Source organism: Lucilia cuprina, chromosome 4, assembly GCF_022045245.1.
Source record: "Lucilia cuprina isolate Lc7/37 chromosome 4, ASM2204524v1, whole genome shotgun sequence".
NCBI lineage: Eukaryota > Metazoa > Arthropoda > Insecta > Diptera > Calliphoridae > Lucilia > Lucilia cuprina.
In genome coordinates this window covers 85042375-85062790 of record NC_060952.1, presented here as the reverse complement: position 1 = coordinate 85062790, position 20416 = coordinate 85042375, and the positions used below count along the sequence as shown (strand labels likewise).

Here is a 20416-nt window from a genome sequence, read left to right as displayed (position 1 = left end):
ACTATAGACTAGACTATAGACTAGACTATAGACTAGACTATAGACTAGACTACAGACTAGACTATAGACTAGACTATAGACTAGACTATAGACTAGACTATAGACTATGCTATAGACTAGACTAAAGACTAGACTATAGACTAGACTATAGACTATGCTATAGACTAGACTATAGACTAGACTATAGACTAGACTATAGACTATGCTATAGACTAGACTATAGACTAGACTATAGACTAGACTATAGACTATGCTATAGACTAGACTATTTAGTAGACCATAGATTATTTGCTAGACCATATACTAGACTATAGACTTGATCAAATATTAGACATAGACTGGACCATATACTAAATTAAATACTTGAATATAGATTATACTATAGACAAGACTATAGAGTATACAATAGTCTAGTCTTTAGATTCGACAATAAATTAATATGTAGACCATAGACTAGGCTATAAACTATACTATTAACATGACTTTAAATTAGAGTATAGACTAAAATATAAACTAGCCTATTAACTAGACTACTATAGACTAGACTATATTATTTTAACTGAGGTGTCTCATAGCTTTTTCATTTAATATTGAAAGATCGTATCAATTAGAATTGAGAAAGTCGCAAGACTAATGACAATACAAAACTGTAAATGTAGCGTACTTTAATCAAATTATTTTTTTGCCAAAAAAATGTTCATAAATTTAACAATTCAAAGAAAAGTGAAATTTTCTTTTCAAGCAAAATGAGCCCCCAAACTAACGCTTGGAAAATATAACAACCAGTTCAAAAACCAAATATAGTTTATTTTTGTAAGTCCAACAAATAAAAACAAAAAACTAACAACAAAACATTCGTTCTGCTTAATGATTTTTTTTCTAACAAAAAAAAACTAATTTTGTATACGTTAGTAATTTAAAGAAGTAAATCTAATTTTGGCATATGAAATAAACAAAAAAAAAACAACTTTATTAAACCTTCTTCACCTAAACGTAACAAAAAAAAATCATTCATATTACTATTTATTGCAATAAGAATATTTTAAATTTTAATGATTTTTTGTAAATCGTTATTCAAACAATTTTTATACGTTGATTGTATTGCTGCAATTTATGCCATACAATATCTTAATGCGTAAAGCATTTCAAATAACGGAAATCTTAAAGTTGTTTTACAATTGTATACGCACTTTTAATAGCCTTTAACTGTTTGAACAGTGGGCTAGATAAATCGACTTTGCTATCAATTAGGTTTCAGAAAACTCATAAAGCAAATCTTTTCTTAAAACTTTACACAAAATGCATGAAGTTGCCCAGTTTTTGTAGTTTTTATGTTTTATTTTCATAAAAATATTTCCTAAAAAGGTTTAATTCACAAAGCTTTTAATTAAATATAAGTTTTTATTAAATCCTCTCATAAAAGCTTTCACTAATGCATTGTCTTAATGATTTGACTTAATAGAACTTATTTATTCTTTAATTAAACCTTTTTAAAACGTATAATTAAAGATTTGATTAAAGCTTTCATAAAAGCTTTTTATAAAAGTTTTTACTAAAGAATTTTATATGGCATACTCATTTCATTAATCTTACACTAAAGGATTATACAACTGATTTGTTTTCATAATTACATCTATTGAGCTTTTAATCAGCTTTCTTAAAAAGCTTCTAATAACGCTTTCCTTATTTTTTTTTTTTTTTTTTTGATAAATTCATAAAAAGGCGTTTTTATTAAAGCCTTTTATGAAAGTGTTTAATAAATATTTTATAAAAGCTTTTCGTAAAGTTTTCCATAAACATTTGTACTAAAACGTTTCATAAAAGAATTTTGTTAAAGCTTTTTTTAAGGCTTTTTATAAATGGTTTTATTAAAGCTTTTTATAAAATCCTTTATTGCTTTTCATAAAATATTTTATTAAAGCTTATCGTAAATTCTTTTGTTAAAGCTTTTCGTAAATTCTTTTGTTAAAGCTTTTTGTAAATTCTTTTGTTAAAACTTTTTAAAAATCCTTTGTTAAAGCTTTTCAAAAAAGTCTGTACTAAATCTTGTCATAAAAGATTTTTAGAAGTTTCATTAATTGAAGCTGTATTAAAAGCTTTTAACAAAATTATATTACATTAAAAGCTTTTATAAAGTATGGACCGTTATCAAGGTTTCAATGCTGAAATATTGAGTTTTGTATGGCCTTAGACATTCAAAGTCTCTTCAAGTTTTATACAATTCTCAATCATATTGATTTTTATAAAACGTTTTGTTTAAGCTTTTCATAAAAGCTTTTGTTAAAACTTTTCATAAACACTTTTGTAAAAGCTTTCAAGTTTTTAATTATCGCATTTAGTGACGATGCCATAAAAGCTTTTTATTAAAATTATATTAAAGTAAAAGCTTTTATGGAGTAGGGATCTTTATCAATGTTTCGATATTTCTCCTTTTGGTGGCCGATCGAGTTTTATTTGCTAAAATATAGAGTTTTATATGGACATCAAACTAAATACAACTGAATCTCAAATCCACTTGTGTCGCATTGTATTTGTTGCAACCAAAGTCCAGTATAAAGTTATTCAGCCAAAGGAAACACTGACATATTTTGGGATATGGAAGTAGTCGTTGAACAAGAGAAGATTTTAAATTTTAGAAAATATGCTGCATATATTGAAATAGTATGCTTTGCAATCCAACCCACTGTGCATGGCAATTAAATTGAATGAAGTATCATTTCAGGGGTTAACTGTATATCATTTTCAATACTAAGTATTGAAATGTAAGATTTTCCAACCAACAATAACTCAAATAATTACAAGAAAAACAAACTATTTGAAATTTATAGTTCAATAGTAATAAGAAATATCTTTAATTTAGAAAAAAAATTTTAAAATTTCTTAATTCTACGGCTAATTAATTGTCTAGTTTTATGTTTTTTTTGGGTGAGGTTTTCCACACAAATATCATAAGAAATCAACTTTATTAAATGTATAAAAAAACTGTAATCAAAAACTGTATAACTCTCCCCCCACTTCTCTTATTTACAACAAAATACATTTTCAATTAATAAAATAAAACATTGTCATCCAAGTGTAATAATGCAATTACGAGTTTATAAAGACAAAAGGAAAATTCGAAAAAAAAAATTGACTCATATTCATATGGTTGACAACTTAAGAGACAAAGTGTTCTGGCCCAATGATTTGTGGATCTATATGACTCCCTCCAAAGTAAATACTACTACACTAGACTTAATTTCATTAAGTATATAGAGATACGTAACTTTAGTTTAAAGAGATATTACAAACTTACGCGATCTACACACATATTTTTGTTGTTTTTTCTTTAATTTTGAAACGAAATATGTTTTCTGTATTTAAGTTATAAATTTGTCTGATATGTTTGTTGTTGATATAATTAGACAATAGACAATCAGTTATTTTATGTCATAAATAAGTTTTCTATTTGAGACATGTTGCATTTAATATTTCCAGCGAGTTGTATGGCAACAGGGGATTTTAATAAGAGATGTAAAAAAGATTTATAAGAGACTAGTACCCGTAGAGCTTATTTATATAAAGAGGATCAGAAATTCATATAAGCCCAGTCGGTTAAATTCGGAGGCAATTGGCCGACGCTAATATTTTGTAAGCCGCATCGCCGCCGACTTTTTGACGGCTTAAATGCCTTAGCCGGCTTAAACGTGGCCGCTGATAAAGTTTGGAATCGCACATGTATATCAGAAAATAATTTAACCAATTTGAACGGAGTTGCCATTAATTTAAATTCTTATGACTAGGGATCTATATTTGAAACGAAAAGTTAACTTTCTGCATTTAGTTAAAAGTCGACTTTTCAACTTTTTGCATTTTATACGAAGTCGATTTTTCAACTTTTTTCAGTTAGTTCAAAGACAACTTTTCGATTTTTAGTTTTTCGATCTTTTCCGACTTTTTGACTATTTTCGACTTTTTGACTATTTTCGACTTTTCGACTATTTTTAACTTTTTCAACTATTTCAAACTTTTTGTAAATAGTCGACTTTTCGACTTTTTGACAATTTTCGACTTTTTCCGACTTTTTGACTATTTTCGACTTTTTGACTATTTTCGACTTTTCGACTTTTTTCGATTTTCAACTATTTTCGACTATTTTAGATTTTTCGACTTTTTTAAATATTTTTGACTTTTCGACTATTTTCGCCTTTTTGACAATTTTTGACTTTTTTCGATTTTTAACTATTTTCGACTTTTTTTAACTATTTTTGACCTTTCGACTTTTTTCGAATTTCAACTATTTTAGACTTTTCGACTTTTTTTTAACTATTTTTGACTTTTCGACTTTTTCCGACTATTTTCGACTTTTTGACTATTTTTGACTTTTTGAGATTTTTCCACTTTTTTCGACTTTCCGGCTTTTCGACTTTTATTCCAAAGTCGACTTTTTGACTTTTTGGAACAAAATAGTCGACTTCGACTTTTTGGAACAAAATAGTCGAATTCGACTTTTTTCGACAAAAAGTCGATTTATAGAACCCTGCTTATGACAAATTGAAACGAGTTGCCTGACCAATATTGTCAATTTAGGAAGAAAAAGTTAACTTGAACCGAAAATTTAGCCGCCGATCAAAAACTTTTGCGCGGCCGCCGCCGATCGGCATGTATCTCAGAAGGAGATCTTACAATTCAATATAACTTTGCATTACGAGAGAGATGAAGTAACGCTTTATTAACATTCTTGTCCATAGTTTAATATAAAATACTGACCACAGTAATCTTGGGGTTAAATGTGATTAGGAGTTTCTAACGGCTCTAGTTCTATATTGTGCATCCTTATTAGATTTTAAAAGGGTTTATATAGGTCTGGATTTCAGCAAATATTTGCGAAATCCAGACCTGACACATATAAAAGGCATCTTGTAAAAAATTAACCTGATATTCATAGAAATCTATTTGTAATACTGTAGAGTTCTATTTACATATATTTGATTCTATATCTCATAAAGTCATATTTCACAAATAAGCAAATCGAGGTAATAAATACCGATATAGTTCGATTCATAAAAACTTATATTTTAATGTTGTATCATATAAAGTTAAATAAATATTTTTTTCAAATTCGTACGGGTTCGATCCATAATTGACCAAGATCTCATAAAGTCCTCTTCCAATAATTACTATGATATTTAAAGAGGCTAGGGTCTGTTAAGCACTCCATTTTAATTGAATGTATTACCTTTCAATGTTCAGAAATTCACTTTACTGGACGTAATTTTTAAGAATTTTCCAATAAATGTTATTTTCGGAATAACATTATTCCCAAGATACTTGGATCTAACTTCGACAAATGCCTGACAGTGCAAAGAGTACTCGTAATCCTGTGTGTCCACTGAGAATACGTACTGTTATACTCAGAATACGTACCAGTTTACAAATCTCAAACTTTCTTATTTTGAGGATATTTCTTGTCTTACTCTCATCATGGTATCGCCATATAATCTTTGTGGTCCTACCCAAAGTTTTATTACTTCAAGCGGTCTTATGGGATTCTCTTACCCATATTTTTAATTCAGATTTCCATGCGTCGAATAGTTTTGCGCTCATCAACCTAAAGTATTTCAAGCCCCTTTCCAAGTCGTATAAATCCTCTATCCACAAAGACTTTAAATCGTCTACAGTTCCGTCTTCGTAAATTCACATTCAATTTACGACACTTGTATTGTAAAGAGGTCTGTCTGTAAGATCTAGCCAAAAGTTGTTTCATTATCTATTTTAAATTCTTTGGAGTTTTGTATTGGACCCAAGAGTAAATAAGTAAATTGTGGTAATAAATACTGAATGTTCGCCTTCCCTAAAATGTAAAATGTTGCCAAATCTGAACGCTATGTCTGCTTAGAGTCTTGAACAAGGTAGATTTTTGCAGAATTGTGATCTTGACAAATATTTTTCAACCTTTAAACACCAAAATGTAGCTCAACATACAAAACCCCATATATCATATGTCATTCGTATTTTTTTTTTTCTAAAATTATTTTTTATCTTTTTTCCTGCGTTTACGTTTTTTTTGGGTTCTATTTCATTCGATAATTTATTACTGTTATTACTACTTGTATTATTACTATTTTTCATACTTCACTGATTTGTCTTCAGTAAAGTTTTTTCTAGTTATTTCTTTATAAAAAACTTGTTGATCAATTTTAATAAGTTTGCCATAGTTTTTATGTCTTTACCATTGAACAACGAATGTCTTTGTGCAAAAGAAGGTCTCTTATCCGTTTCAATTTTCGATTTTTGAGGTTAAAGTTGTTAAAAACATTAAATTATAATTTTTCTTAAAGCATTTGACAAAGTTTTTTTTGTTAACGTGTATAATCAGTTATTAAAGTTTTTTTGTCATTATTAAGAATACAGTTTCAGTTTAAAATGTTGCAATTGTTTTTAACTGGTAAATGGATTGAAGTTAAGACAAAAGCGAATGGACATAGAATTGGTGCCTTAGGAGTTTAGTGAAAGATCTTTTATATCCTCTGTTTTGAATTTTTCGGATGGATTTTGAAATTTGAAAACAATAAACAGCTGTTCCATACAAAATCAACTATTGTGAATGACTTTTTCACAAATAGTTAACTATGGGAATTTTTCCTTTGAGGAGAATGAAAATTTCAAAGGGAAGAAAAATTTCACTTCCATAGGAGTGATTATATATTCTGGGTCCTTGTGGGATTTCAAGACAATCTGTACAATCAACGAGACCGCCTGTCTTCTGTTGTGAATTTGTTTAATGCAATTTAAAAGACAATGAACAGCTGTTCCATACAAAATCAACTATTGTGAATGAATTTTTCACAACAAGTTTACGATAGGAATTTTTCCTTTGAGAAGAATGGAGATCAAGGGAACAAACAATTAATTTCTATTGGCGATATGAGTGAATGGTTTTTAGACAATCTTCTTCGATTTAAAAAACAATCTGTATAATCAAAGAGATCGTCTCTCTTCTGTTGCGAAATTTTTTGATGGAATTTTTTGATTGGAAAACAATGAATAGCTTTTCCATACAAAATCAATTATTGTGAATGAATTGTTCACCACAAGTTGAAAAGCCCTTGTAGGATTTTAATCAACAAGACCGCCTTATTTTGTGAAATTTTTTGAATTTTGAAAACAATGAACGGAACAAAATGAACTATTGTGAATGAATTGTTCACAGCAAGTTTACGATAGGAGTTTCTCCTTTGAGGAGAATGGAAATTTCAAAGGGAATAAAAGTTTGACTTCTATATATTCTGGGCCCTTGCGGTATTTTAAAACAATTTGTACAATCAAAGAGACCACCTGTCCTCCTGCTAAAAAGTGGCTCCAACAGAGATTTTTTGTTAGATATTGAAATTTTGAAATATTTAGCTCTAGCTACATGTCTGTCTATCCTTCTGTTAAATATATTTTCATCAGACAATATTTGTTCGGTATTGAAAATGATAAAAATTGATCCACATTTGACTCTAGTTCTATTGTTTGTATGTTGGATCCTTGTTGAATTTGAAGAGGATCTATATGAAAGGAAACAAATATACACTTCTGGTATCAAATTGACACTAAAGTGTTTACAATTTTTCAATAACATCCGTTGTCTAAGTATGTTGTTAACATTTAGATAACGAATGTGTAAAAATATTTGGATTTCGACAACGAATTCTTGTTGACAACGTTGTGTTGTGTATATTTCTTTTGTCCTAGAAGGATACGATTTGTTTGGATTGAAATGGACAAATAGCGACCGCTAAAAATGTCCCGTTTAGAAAATTTCTTTAAACCAGTTTTATTTTACCAGAAATCTCTGTACCAAATTTAACAAATTTATTTATTTATGTCAATATTTTTTGAATGAAATTAGTTGTATTTAATAATACTGCAATTTCACTTCCCAAAAAATTCCGAAAATTAGAATTTATTAGTTCAAGGTTGTTGTTTAAGAATCTAAAGTAGTTCTGTTTACACTCGTTCTAGAATTAGTTGTTTCTATAAAGTTTAAAAAAGTATTTTGGAGATAGTAAAATTGAATAACACAATTAAAGCGACTAACTACAAACCACACAATTGCAAAGAGAATTTATATTGTTTTTAAAATATTGGGGAAACAAATAGAGCATATATTTTTACAATTTGTTTCTTTTTTAGAGTTTTTAATAAATATTTTTATGTCAACTGATAACGATTAAAGTATATTATTATTACTTTAATTAAACACTCAAATGTTGCTTGACGCTGCTATTCTAAAAACAAATACATCGTACTACTTATCATCAGTGTTGCCAGCAGCTTAATTACAGCTGCTACAAGATTTAAATGCTAAATAGTTTTAAAACAAAATAAATTCGTTGTAAAGAATTAGAATGTTATAAACAGGGCAAGGATTTTTATGCACTAAAAAATTGAAAATATGCGCTTATAATATGCACTATAATATGGGAAAATATGCACTAAAAATGTGAAAAATATGCAAAAAAAATATTTCTTTGTGAATGTAGATATTGAGATCTTAAGTTTTTTATAACAAATAAACAGGTTTTTGTACTATAATACCACTTTGACGAAACCACGATCTCGAGAATGACTAATATGAGGACTAAGAAACAACTTTAATTTCTGAAAGTGAAAAGTTTGATAGCAATTCGAATAAAATTGGGTGAATGAATGCATTTTTGTATAAATTACATTTTTTCCAAATTTTTTGATATTTATTTAAAAAAAATTCTAAATATGTAAATGCCAAATACAGAGAAATACAGAGAAAAATGCAAAAATATGCAAAATGTGATATAAAACGTTGAAAATATGCAAAATATATGCAATTTAAAGCAAAACATGCAATTTATGCTTTCTTAACAAAATATGCAACAACACATCGCTGTCATTTTGAAGAAAATTTATTGATTCGAAAAAAAACTAGTTAAAAGTTATTTTGTGTTAGTGACTACAAACATGCATTTGCATAGAAATCCTTGTCCTGGTAATATCAAATATTTTCTTATTCTTCTTTTTTCTAAATTTGTTGAAACATCGTTAAAGCCGTGATACAGAAATGTCTAATAATCCTTTTAACTTACAATTTTTCATTTGCAACTTTGTCAGAAAAAGCATTACCGAAAATATTGCAAGACACAATTTGTAACGTTTGGCAGCAAAATGTGCAGACATTTTCTGCACATTTTGCTGCCAAACGTTGTAAGATCTAACAACCTATTATAAGATCTATTAAACCTAAAATTTTCAGTATTTCTTTAAATTTATCTCTAAAACTTTAATTTTAAATAAAGCCTTTTAACTCCAATTATTTAACCGGTAGATATTCTCACAGTTAAAATAATGTATATGTTAAAACTGTCAATTTAAAAAAAAATACTAAAAATTAAAAAGGACTTAAAAAAAACTCTAAAACCAAAATTAACAAAATGGCAACTCTTATCAGTCATCACAAGAAAAAAAGAATACGAAAAACAACAATAGATAACACTGGGGCCATGTGTTAGTACTACTAGCGCACACACTAGCATGCTATTAGTATGCTACTAAAAATATATATAAAAAAAAAACAAAAACAACCACCAATTGTGCACAATGTTAAAAAAAAACATGGGCAAAATACAACAACAATATAAACACATATTGAAATAAACAAGAGCCAACAGAAAAGTATTTCATGTTTTTTCAGTTTTTTTTACTTTATAATTCTTATTTAGTTTACACTAAACATTGTATAAGTGATTCAGTTTGAGCGGAGAAAAGCATACTTACCTGGCGTAGGGGTTACCGTGATCATGAAGGCGGTTCCCCCGGAGTGAGGCTTGGCCATTGCACTTTCGGCTGAGTTGACCTCCGCGATTATTCCTAATGCGAATAACTCGTGCGTGTAATTTTTGGTAGCCGGGAATGGCGTTCGCGCCGTCCCGACATTTATAAATAAATTTCATTGTATTCAAAAGATTAAAGAAAATTTATTAAGAATATTGTTGCTTTTCTACATTTTTCAATAGAAAAGTTGTTTTTTGAATGAAATGTTGTGTTTTTTAATGCTAATTTTAAACGGGAATGCAAACAGTAAAACAGATATTTTTTGTTATAAAATAGATAAATCCAATTTTGAAATTAAAACTTGAGAATATTATTTTGTTTAAAATTCTACGATAAAATTGGACATCAAAGAAATAAACTCGATCAAACCTTCTCAGATCGAAAAGCATGTAGCATAAGAAGCCACATTCACTACCAAGAAGATCTTTTATTTGGGAAAATTGACCAAAGGCGTTTTACAGAACACGTCATAAATGAATACTGGTCACTCGACTGAAGTGTATATATAGTTAAGCTGAACATTATCACGGGGGTAGAATCTGTTTTTGTGCAGATATCTCTGAACTGTTAGTTATGGGAATCTAAAATATATTACCGACTATATAATCACAACACAAGTTTACAGGAGAAAGTTGTTTCTTCTATTCCGGAATGTGTGTGGACCAGTGTTGGTACGTACAATTGTACTTTTTTGGTGAAATTCTATCTTCAAAAGTACAATGGTACACTAATGACCCATTTTGTACAAATTCGGTCAAAGTTTTACTAAACTTCGGAAGAGGATATTGTAAAGAATCCTGTGCCGCAATTCAACTACAAAATTTTGTCGTTAAATAGTAAAAATTCGTAAGTTAATAATTTATTTATAAATTAGTAAATGCAACTAAATATTTTTCGTTACTTTACTATGTATATCAATAGTTAAAATTATATAATAACGACATCGCGGTACTGAAAAAAGTAGACTTTTAATGCCCGTAATTTCAACAAATAGGTATCTATCAGTGCATAGTTACCTTTGGTGTAAAAATATTTGGTAATTTTAATCCATAGGAACTGATTTGAAATACATGCCAACTTACACCTTTGGTAAAGTTACCTACTAGTTATTTTACACTTTAGATATATATGATTATATGATACCAACAATGGTTAAGCAATTTTCCGACAGCTAGCGGATAATTAGGGAGATATATGATACAGCCAAATTTAAGACCTTATTGGACTGAAAAATATCTATACCCGACTTCACTTCCAGTGTGAAGCTCTACATACACTTAAGCAAAGACGTTAGACGGACTATTCTATGGATTTGTCTATAGAACATTGAGTAGTCTATGGACTACTGAAGTTCTCTATGAACCAGACAGAGGATTGACTTGATCAATGCCAAACCGTTCAACGGACTATTCTCTGGATAATTCTATAAACTATTGAGTAGTCTAATGATTGTGGACTACATTTTGGAGCACTTTATGTACATTATATAAAATAGAATATCTAATGGAGCTGTTTATGAACTAGAATATGAAGCACTCAGTGGACTATTCTATAGACCAGTCTTTGGACAAGTCAGTATAACGGTTTAAGAACTAATCTGTGAACATTGTAGACAGCAATTAGCAAAAAGACAAAAGATAGTGCGATAAATTTTGATATCAAAAAAGTTTTGAATATTGTACAAATACAAACTGATGTGGTCTTCTAGAATCAGTTAATATGTCAGGTCATCTTTCCCTTAAATATTACCCAGGAAAAACTTACATTGAAAAGTCGTAAGTTAAAATATGCTAATAAAAACTCATTTCAATAATTCTTCATTAGTAAGTACTTATACGATTGCTTACAAATAGAGCGTTAAAAAAATACATTTCGCTTACAAAGAAATTGTTGAGTAAGTTGTTTTGTTTTTATACCCTACACCACTTTAGTGGGGAGGGTATATTGGGTTTGTGCTGATGTTTGTAACATACAAAAATATTCGTCCTTAAAAGTATACTAATCGGCTTAGAATCATTTTCTGAGTCGATTAAGTTATGTCCGTCCGTCCGTCTGGCTGGCTGTAATTAATTTAAATGATCTATTATGTTAACAAAAGTCGACAAAACTTAATTTTATAGAACTTTAAATGACATTACCGATTTTTGTAATGATCGGGCTTCATTTGACCCTATCCCCCATACAAACTTCCCTTCAGAAAATGACTTAAAAGTCAAAATTCACTTACAAACACTAATAACACTTTTAAATTCTACATACATAATATTGAAGAAGACTTAACTCCCCTATCAACAATTTTAAGGATAGGGCCATATTTTGCCCTACTTCCCTTTGAGGCCTCTTAAAAAATTTCTTTTTTTGCAAAAAAAGTAAAAATATTCCGAAATAAAGTTAAAAACCAACCAAATGCTTTATTTTTTAAATAATCCCCATTTTAACATACATACAGACTGGTGTAGGGTATCATATAGTCTATACATTCGTACTTGTTAATAATAAAAAGGTGCTAGTGAGAATAGGAATCAGGGACTTCGGTTTGTTAGATATTTTATTATGACAAAGCTGAAAATAAAGTACTTTTAATTCAGACTTAACGAAAGTCATTACTCGAGTACTTTAAAGTAATGCAGACGGTAAGAAGTAGTTATTGAAAAGTAAGTGGTTATGAAGATAAAACCCATTGTCGATTTTTTCTGGGTTACATTTAAATACAATATGTTATGGGATACATTTGCGGCATTTCCATATTCCTAATCGACAGAAATAGTTTACTAGCAGATTAACTAAACTTTTAGTTAGCAAGTTAACTGCTCTAGCAGAAGATTATGTAAATTGTAAGAAGAATGAGCTTTTAAATTATCATTTAAATAAATGAAAATAAAACTGATGAATCATTTTAAAAACAAATTAATTACAAAGTTATTTAGCGAATAACAAAAAATATTAAAAGAATAAAACAAAAACACAAAAAATTTGCAAGATTTTTAACAATAATTAAGGAAAAAACGGAAGCTTACTAGAGCGTAAACTAAATGAATAACAATCAAAAACTGATGATGGACAAATGGATACACGTCCATTTGGCGAAGTAATACTTAACTAAATTTAAAGAAATAGAAATAAAAAACACCCTACACTTTATAACTTTTTTTATTTTCTAATTTCAGCCGTTGAAAGTGCTATACTGGACTCACGCTGCTATTTAGAAGGCGGGGGATCAGCAGAAAGTTTTCTAGCCAGTGAAGATCTAGAAATAGGCACCATTATAGGTAAACTACGAATCAACGGTGATCCAGATATGGAGAATGGTGATATAAATTTAGCTTTAAGAGAAAAAGATGCTCCAGTGGAAATTGTTCCAGGAACCAAAGATTTAGCTTTAGCAGTGGAATTAGATAAAGAAGGAAGAAATGGTCCTTCTTCGATATATGTAAATGTTATATGCATACGAAGGCATTCCACAGATCCGGTAAGTTGAGTAAAAACAACTCTCGTATATTTCTTAAAATTAAAAAAGGCAATGAACTCTTAATGCCTAAACTTCAATTACATTTATTTATTTTATAAATTAAAAAACTTTTCAAAATGTGTTATATATAAAATTTAATCTAAACCTAGAAAAAATAGTATTAAAATAATTTGGCTACAACACGCTTTACTTTAATTTCGACCCAAAAAGTAAAAAAACAGGAAAGGGTGTAACTTTAGAAAAAAATAAAATTCCTTTGAAAAAAATATATTAGGTTAACACTTTAGTATCGATCAAAAAAATGTTATAAAACATGTTAAATTTGTGCTATTCTAAAACCACTTCAAGTGGTTTCCATGTGAGACCATAAATTAGTCTCTATAACTTCCGTATAACGGTTTACTTTACGTTGGTAAATGTGTTTTTACAATGTACACAAAAAACGCATTGTGGTCTGGGATTCCAATTCCCCACTAACACTATGTGTCCATTTCGTATTGTAACAATAACAAAAATTATAGTTTTCCTTACAACCTAAATATTTACAAAAAAATAACAAAACAAACATATAAACTCCTGTACACTTTCATTCATTTACACACGACTCGTTCACACAATCATTAGAAAGTTCTTAGTTAAGGTTTTATATTTCTTTGTTTTTTTTTTCTAACACCAACCAACATTCATCAAACAACTTGAACTATAAAAGAGGTCCTTTTGCAATGAAGTTGATTTCGAAAACAAAAAATGAAGTAGAAAACTTTGCAAACAACTTCTAAAGTTGTTAACAACATTGTTAAAATACTGTTACAACAGTTGGTAGATTGTGATACCCTACATACTATGCCAACTTTCTATAAGATACTTTAAGAGTTCCAAAAACAAAAGTTCAGTTGAGATTTTTACTTAATAAGCAAGGATTGCGGACAGCAAGTCGATAGTGTTAGGCTATATGGGCGCGATAGGGCTAAGTGAAAACTCTCGGATTGCATTAGACCATTCTCATTCAACTGCTCTGCATTTTGATGAAGTTAAGCTCCTGTACGTCTATTCGGAATAAATATCTTATAGCAACCTCAGACTTCCTTCTAAAAATTTCTATGTTCTTAAATGCCAACTGTCCGTATACGTGAAGGAGTTAAGAGTTACAAATCAAATGTTCAGGGATATATGTGTTACAGGATATATGGGAAGGACAGGGTTAAGCAAGAAAACTCTTAAAAGTTTATAGCTAGATCCCAACCTAGCCCGTTGTATGCTCCTTTCAAGATTTTTCTTAAGAATTCAATCTTATATTTGAATTATTGTCTGATGATTCAAATATTCCAATTCCGGACGTTAGTTAGTTAATTAGTTAGGAAGAAGGATGTATGTACAACAAATCCGAAGTAATACACCTAGGCCGATATCGGGCCCGTTGAGTGCTCTTTAACCAGTGCCTCAGGTGGGAATTGAACCATCGATCTTCCGGACTAGAACAGTAAACGCTACCACAGGCCACAAATCCGGGACATATTTGTTAAGAGTTACAAAACAAATGTTCGGGATATATGTGTCAGATTATATGTGAAGAAGAAAAAAACAAGAGAACTCTTAAAAGATTTCATGATTTTTCTTAAAAATTTAACATTAAACTTGAATTATTGTCCGATGATTCAAATATTCCAACTCCGGGAAGTTAGTTGATAATTAATTTCGAAGAAGGAAGTATGTAAATAAAATAAGAAGTAATATAACTAGGCATCTAACGGACCCGTTGTGCGTTCTTTAACCAGTGCCTCAGTTGGGTAACGAACCCACCACCACCGATCTCCCAGACCAGAACACTAAACGCTACCGGAGGCCATAAATTTTTAAAATTTTCCAATATATAACAAGAAAAGATATTAGGTTTCCATTATCTCGGTATCCTCATTCACATGCTCTGCATTCGCCACATTGCACAAACCAATTTGATGAAGCTTTGCTCCTGTTTATCTATTTAGAATAATTATCTTATTGCAATCTCATAGTTCCTTCTTGCCTTTAAATTCTAGCACACTCTACCCATTCAGTAAAAGTAAATTTCGCCTCTGGGTTTTCAATGTATGTAAATTCGAATGCCAATTCTATTTTCAAGCATAACTGAAGTAGCTAAGTTCCAATTTCTAAATTTTCAATATAAATTCCAATATTGGTTCTATCTTTGACATTATGTCGTATAAATTGGGACAGAGATTAAATGAAATTTAGAATGCATTTCATCTACTAAGGAATAACTCTCTTAGTAGATGCAAGATGCACATCTAGTAAAAGTAAGGACTTTCGCTTGAAAGCTTGTGATGAAATCTGTAAGACATTTCGTTTTTGAAGCAGCTGTTTATTAATGTCGTATATATTGGGACAGAGAGTGAATTTAGAATACATTTTGACTTTATCACGTTAGGAGTGACTCTCTTAGTAGATGCAAGATGGTCTACGTCCCGAAGAAGAATTCTGATTTAAGCGTTTATTCTTCAGAATCGGACCAGTTTCCCAATGATGATATGATGTTATTGAAGACCTGTCCGCCAGAATCTAATAAATTGATAATCTGAAAGCTATTTTGTTGAAAATATTAAATCACGAAGTTGTACTTAAGGATTTCTTCTCCACCGATAATGAACAACCAGTTTGTATTATCATAAACTATATAACCCTTACTGAAGGGTATTTAAAAAGTCCCTTAGAAATTCAGTTGCCTTCTAGTGTTTCCTTTATAAGTATATTTAATTTCTTGGTATAAATTCAACTAAACAACTCATGTATGTTTAAGCATTTCTTACCTTCCTCAGTTTATTTGATTAAATTATATAAATATGTATTTTCAATTACTCATACTCTCGAACCTCTTGAACTTTGTAATATGTTTAAGAGTTCATTGACCATATATATATTTCCAACGATAAAGTCTAGATTGTTTGAATTAGTTAACGTTTGCTAAATAGTTTGGTAAATATATTATATTGTTCGTTTGCTAGTGTAAACAACGTTGCGAGTAATGACAAATGTTTGTACAAATTTCAGACATAAATTGACAGGAGTTAAACACACTCAATCACTAGTTGTGTTTCTTTAAATAGGCGTTAGCAAGTGTTAAGGTAATTCTTTAACTTCTTTTAAATCACTTAAAAACTTATCAATTTACTACGATCTAAAAACAGATTTTGTTTCATATTAAATATCGCAATTTGGACGCCAAAGCTAATGATATAGAGATTTTGGAGAGTTTAAAAATAATATTATTTACTCTTTCTTTGCAGAGCTTTGTCATACCCGTCAATGTGCGTGTTATCGATGTCAACGATAATGCTCCACAATGGATAGGCACTCCCTACACCCTCACACTTTCCGAGGTAACAGTACCTGGTACACGTATTTTACAAGGAGCCAAAGCAGAAGACGCCGATCAACAAGGGCCCTTCTCAACAGTAGAATATCAAGTACTACCGGGACCCTATTCAGAATATGTACAATTCTTAAATCCACTCGAAGGGACATTGGTTCTTAAGAAACCTTTAGATTATGAACAAATGCAAAATTTCACGGTAAAACTGCGAGCTCAAGATCAAGGAACACCACCCAAATTTTCCGATACCATACTAAGAGTTGTTATAACCGATGCAGATGATCAGAATCCCAAGTTTTTAAGAGAAACCTATAATGCTGAACTGCCCACAGATGGTAGACCGGGAGAGTTGAAAATAAGACCGGAACCAATTAAGGCCATAGATCAAGATGAGGGCATATGTGCGCCCATACAATATAGTATAGTACAGTCACAAGATACCAAGTATTTTCGCATACATCCGCATAGTGGAGTAATCACTTTATTAACGCCTATAGGCTATTCTGATCTAACAAATGGTGCTACATTGGTGGTTAAAGCCACGCAGATTGATAATCTCGATAGATATGCTTTAACCACCGTAACTTTGGCAAGACCGGGTGGCACCCACAGTGATATGAGTGCCTTAGCTTTTGTACAAAAGAAATTTCACATGCGCATACGTGAAGATACAGCAGTGGGTAATCGCATATTAGCTTTACCCACTAATAAGCCGGGTAAACATTTAAAATACACTATACCCGATCCGGTAAATTCACAATTTTTCAATGTGGGCTCTTTGGGAGAAGTGATATTAACAAAAGCTTTAGATTTTGAGAAAATGACTAGACATGATTTTCAAGTTTTCGCCACAGATGGCATGACAAACACTACAGCGGAAATTTCTTTAGAGGTAATAGATGTTAACGATTGGGAGCCTAGATTTCGGGAAACGCACTATGAGTTTATAGTGCCTAAAAGTGTAAGTTTGCTTTTGAAAATTTTAATAAATTTATAAATATTTATATAAATTTAATGTGTTTTTACAGCAATCTCTGCAATCACGCATTGAGTCGTTGGAAGGTGTTATGATAGGCAAAATCGAAGCTGCCGATGGTGATCGCAATGACAAATTGGAGCTATCACTAAGGGGACAACATGCTGGTCTTTTTGAAATCGATAGCACAGGCAATATTTATATGAGACCAGAACAATTGCAAACTTTAAATGAATCCACCATACATCTTATAGCCATAGCCACCGATTCTGGAGTACCACCCAGAAGTACTTCCGTACCCGTTACAGTAACAATGGAAGGTGTAGCAATGGCGCAAGCTTCCTGGAGTAATAATCTATTGGGCATGTTTGGCATTATTATGGGAGTATTTGTGGTCATAATATTATGCTTAACTTGTTATATTGTACGTTATAAAAGTAAAACACGTAAAACCACGCCCACTTTGGGCCGCAATCGAGTACATAGTCATGGTCATAGTACGGTATCTTCGGCTAATTTAGTGACACATGAAAAAGTGGCTGGCAATGGAAATGGTGCCACCGTAACCAGTGGCAATGTATCAGTACTGCATATGAAACATAATGGCAATATAACAATGGCAAATCCAATTGGTAATGGTGGCTTTCAGCCCAGTACAATGGGTAGTAATATGGGTCTGGGTGCTTCGGCTATATTAGCCGCCAGTTTAGAGCGTGAACGGGAAAGAGAAAGACAAAGAGAAAACTATGCGGCCACAGTGAGAAGTAAGTTGAGCAAATTATAATATATTATCCCAATATTTTCTTATTCTTTCCCATCCTAGGCATAGTTTCCAGGGCCTCTGCTAATGGCCAGCTTTATGAGGAAGATGAAATCGAAAACGACTCCTTATGCCAACCTCTTCCCCAGTCGGCGGACAATAATAATAAAAAAATGGCTTGGGAAACTCCCTCCACAGCGGCCTCTCATCAAACCGGCGTCACTACAATATCCTGTGCTAATGGTGGTGTCACCAGTGTAGGAGTTAATGGTTCTAGCAATCTTCTAACGGCCACCGATACAATGGGTTCGTCCGAAAACAATTTAACGGTGTATTTTTAAAATTTATTACAATTTATTAAATATTTCTCCATTTAGTTATGTGTTTGTGTATATAAAAATTGTTTGTTTTTATTGTAAGTATTTATAAATGTTTTTTAGTATTTTAGTCATAAATTTAACGTATAGTTATTTAATTTCGAAATTATTTATATATAAAATATATTTTAGTATATAGTTTAAAAAAATACTCGTTTTTCTTCTGAAAAATAATCTAGTATTTAAGTTTAGTTTAAGATATAATCAAGCTTAATTCCAGTTGTAAATTTTTAGCTTCCAAAGATTTTTCCAGAAATTTTTGTCATAACGAAATTGAATTTTTTATATATATACAGTATTTTATTAACGAATCTTTTCTAAGGATATTGTAAAGTTTAAGTAATGAATAAATTTTGAAAACTAAATGTTGTTTAAGTGGAATTTATATAATGACTTGGAGTAAGTCCGTATATTAGTAGAAACATAATAAAATATATAATTACTTTTATAGAGAAAGGTTATAATTTAATTGTTATTTACAATATAATTTTCCGATCCTATAAATAGTAAGAATTGAAGTCTAGTCAATAGTCTGGTTTATACTCAATTGTATTTCTTAGACTAGTCTTTATTTAGTCTAGTCTAACCTATATTTGAACCCATTGATTGATTGATTAAGGGGCACCAAGCACTACAACCCATGTTAAGATCTTTTATGCAGACCTTTTGGTTCACCATTGGACAATTAGTTTACGTATGAATCTTATTGTTCTAGACGGTGACAGATTGAAGATTCGAACCTATAGTATAATCTATAGCCTTGCTTATAGTCAAGTGTAGTCTAGACGTTTTATAGAGAAAGATTATGATTTATTATTCTGTTAGAAATCTACAATATAATTTTTCGATCCTTTAAATAATAAGTATTGAAGTCTAGTCAATAGTCTGGTCTATAGTCAATTGTAGTCTATTGACTAGTCTATAGTCTAGTCTATATTCGAACCTATTAACTCATTTGATTAAGGGGGGCACCAAGCACTACGATCCAAGTTAAAATCTTTCATGTAGACCTTTTGGTTCACTATTGGAGATTTAATTCACGTATGAATCCTAATATTCTAGACGGTTAGAGATTGAATATTCGAACCTATAGTCTAATCTGTAGCCTTGCTTATAGTCAAGTCTATTGTCTTGCCTAAAGTCTAGTCCATAGTGTAGTCTAGACTTTATTCAATAGTTTAGTCTATAGTCAATAATCTAGCCTAATGCCTAGTATATAGCCATAGTCTATAATATATTCTATACTCTATTATAAAGCCTATTCTGTACTCTATGCCTAAGTCTTATCTATATTCTAGTCTGAACTATAATCTAGTTTATATTCTAGTCTATAATATAGACTATATTCTAGTATATGGTCTAGTCTATAATCTATAGCCTAGTCTATATTTTAGTATTTATAGTCTACTTTATGGTCTAAAATATAGTCTAGAACATATACTAGTCTAGTCTGTAGTCTAGTATATAGTACAATTTTTAGTAGTATGTATATAGTTTAGTCCAAATTCTAATTTATAGCCTAGTATAGTCGATATTTAAGTCTATCGTCTAGTCTATATTATAGTCTATTTTAGAGTCTAGTCTTTGGTCTAGCTATAGCTTACTCTAAAGTCTTGCTTGACCTAAAGTCTAG

At 30.5% G+C, this 20416-nt stretch overlaps 1 protein-coding gene and 1 non-coding gene across 4 annotated transcripts in view; both read left to right on the top strand.

Moving 5' to 3' along the window:
• The window catches only part of LOC111677275 (protocadherin Fat 1), a 29504-nt gene extending 10356 nt beyond the window's left edge, over positions 1-19148 (top strand). For all 3 annotated transcript variants that reach the window (XM_046949624.1, XM_046949622.1, XM_046949623.1), the window contains 4 exons: positions 13002-13303; positions 16585-17631; positions 17699-18410; positions 18470-19148. In XM_046949624.1, the coding sequence (XP_046805580.1) occupies positions 13002-13303; positions 16585-17631; positions 17699-18410; positions 18470-18747 (2339 nt within the window). In that variant the 3' untranslated portion in view covers positions 18748-19148. The remainder of the gene's footprint in view (positions 1-13001; positions 13304-16584; positions 17632-17698; positions 18411-18469) is intronic.
• On the top strand, positions 9770-9934 carry LOC111677286. The gene has a single exon (XR_002762553.1). It is a non-coding gene; the product is annotated as a U1 spliceosomal RNA (small nuclear RNA).
• Positions 19149-20416: the final 1268 nt, after the last annotated feature.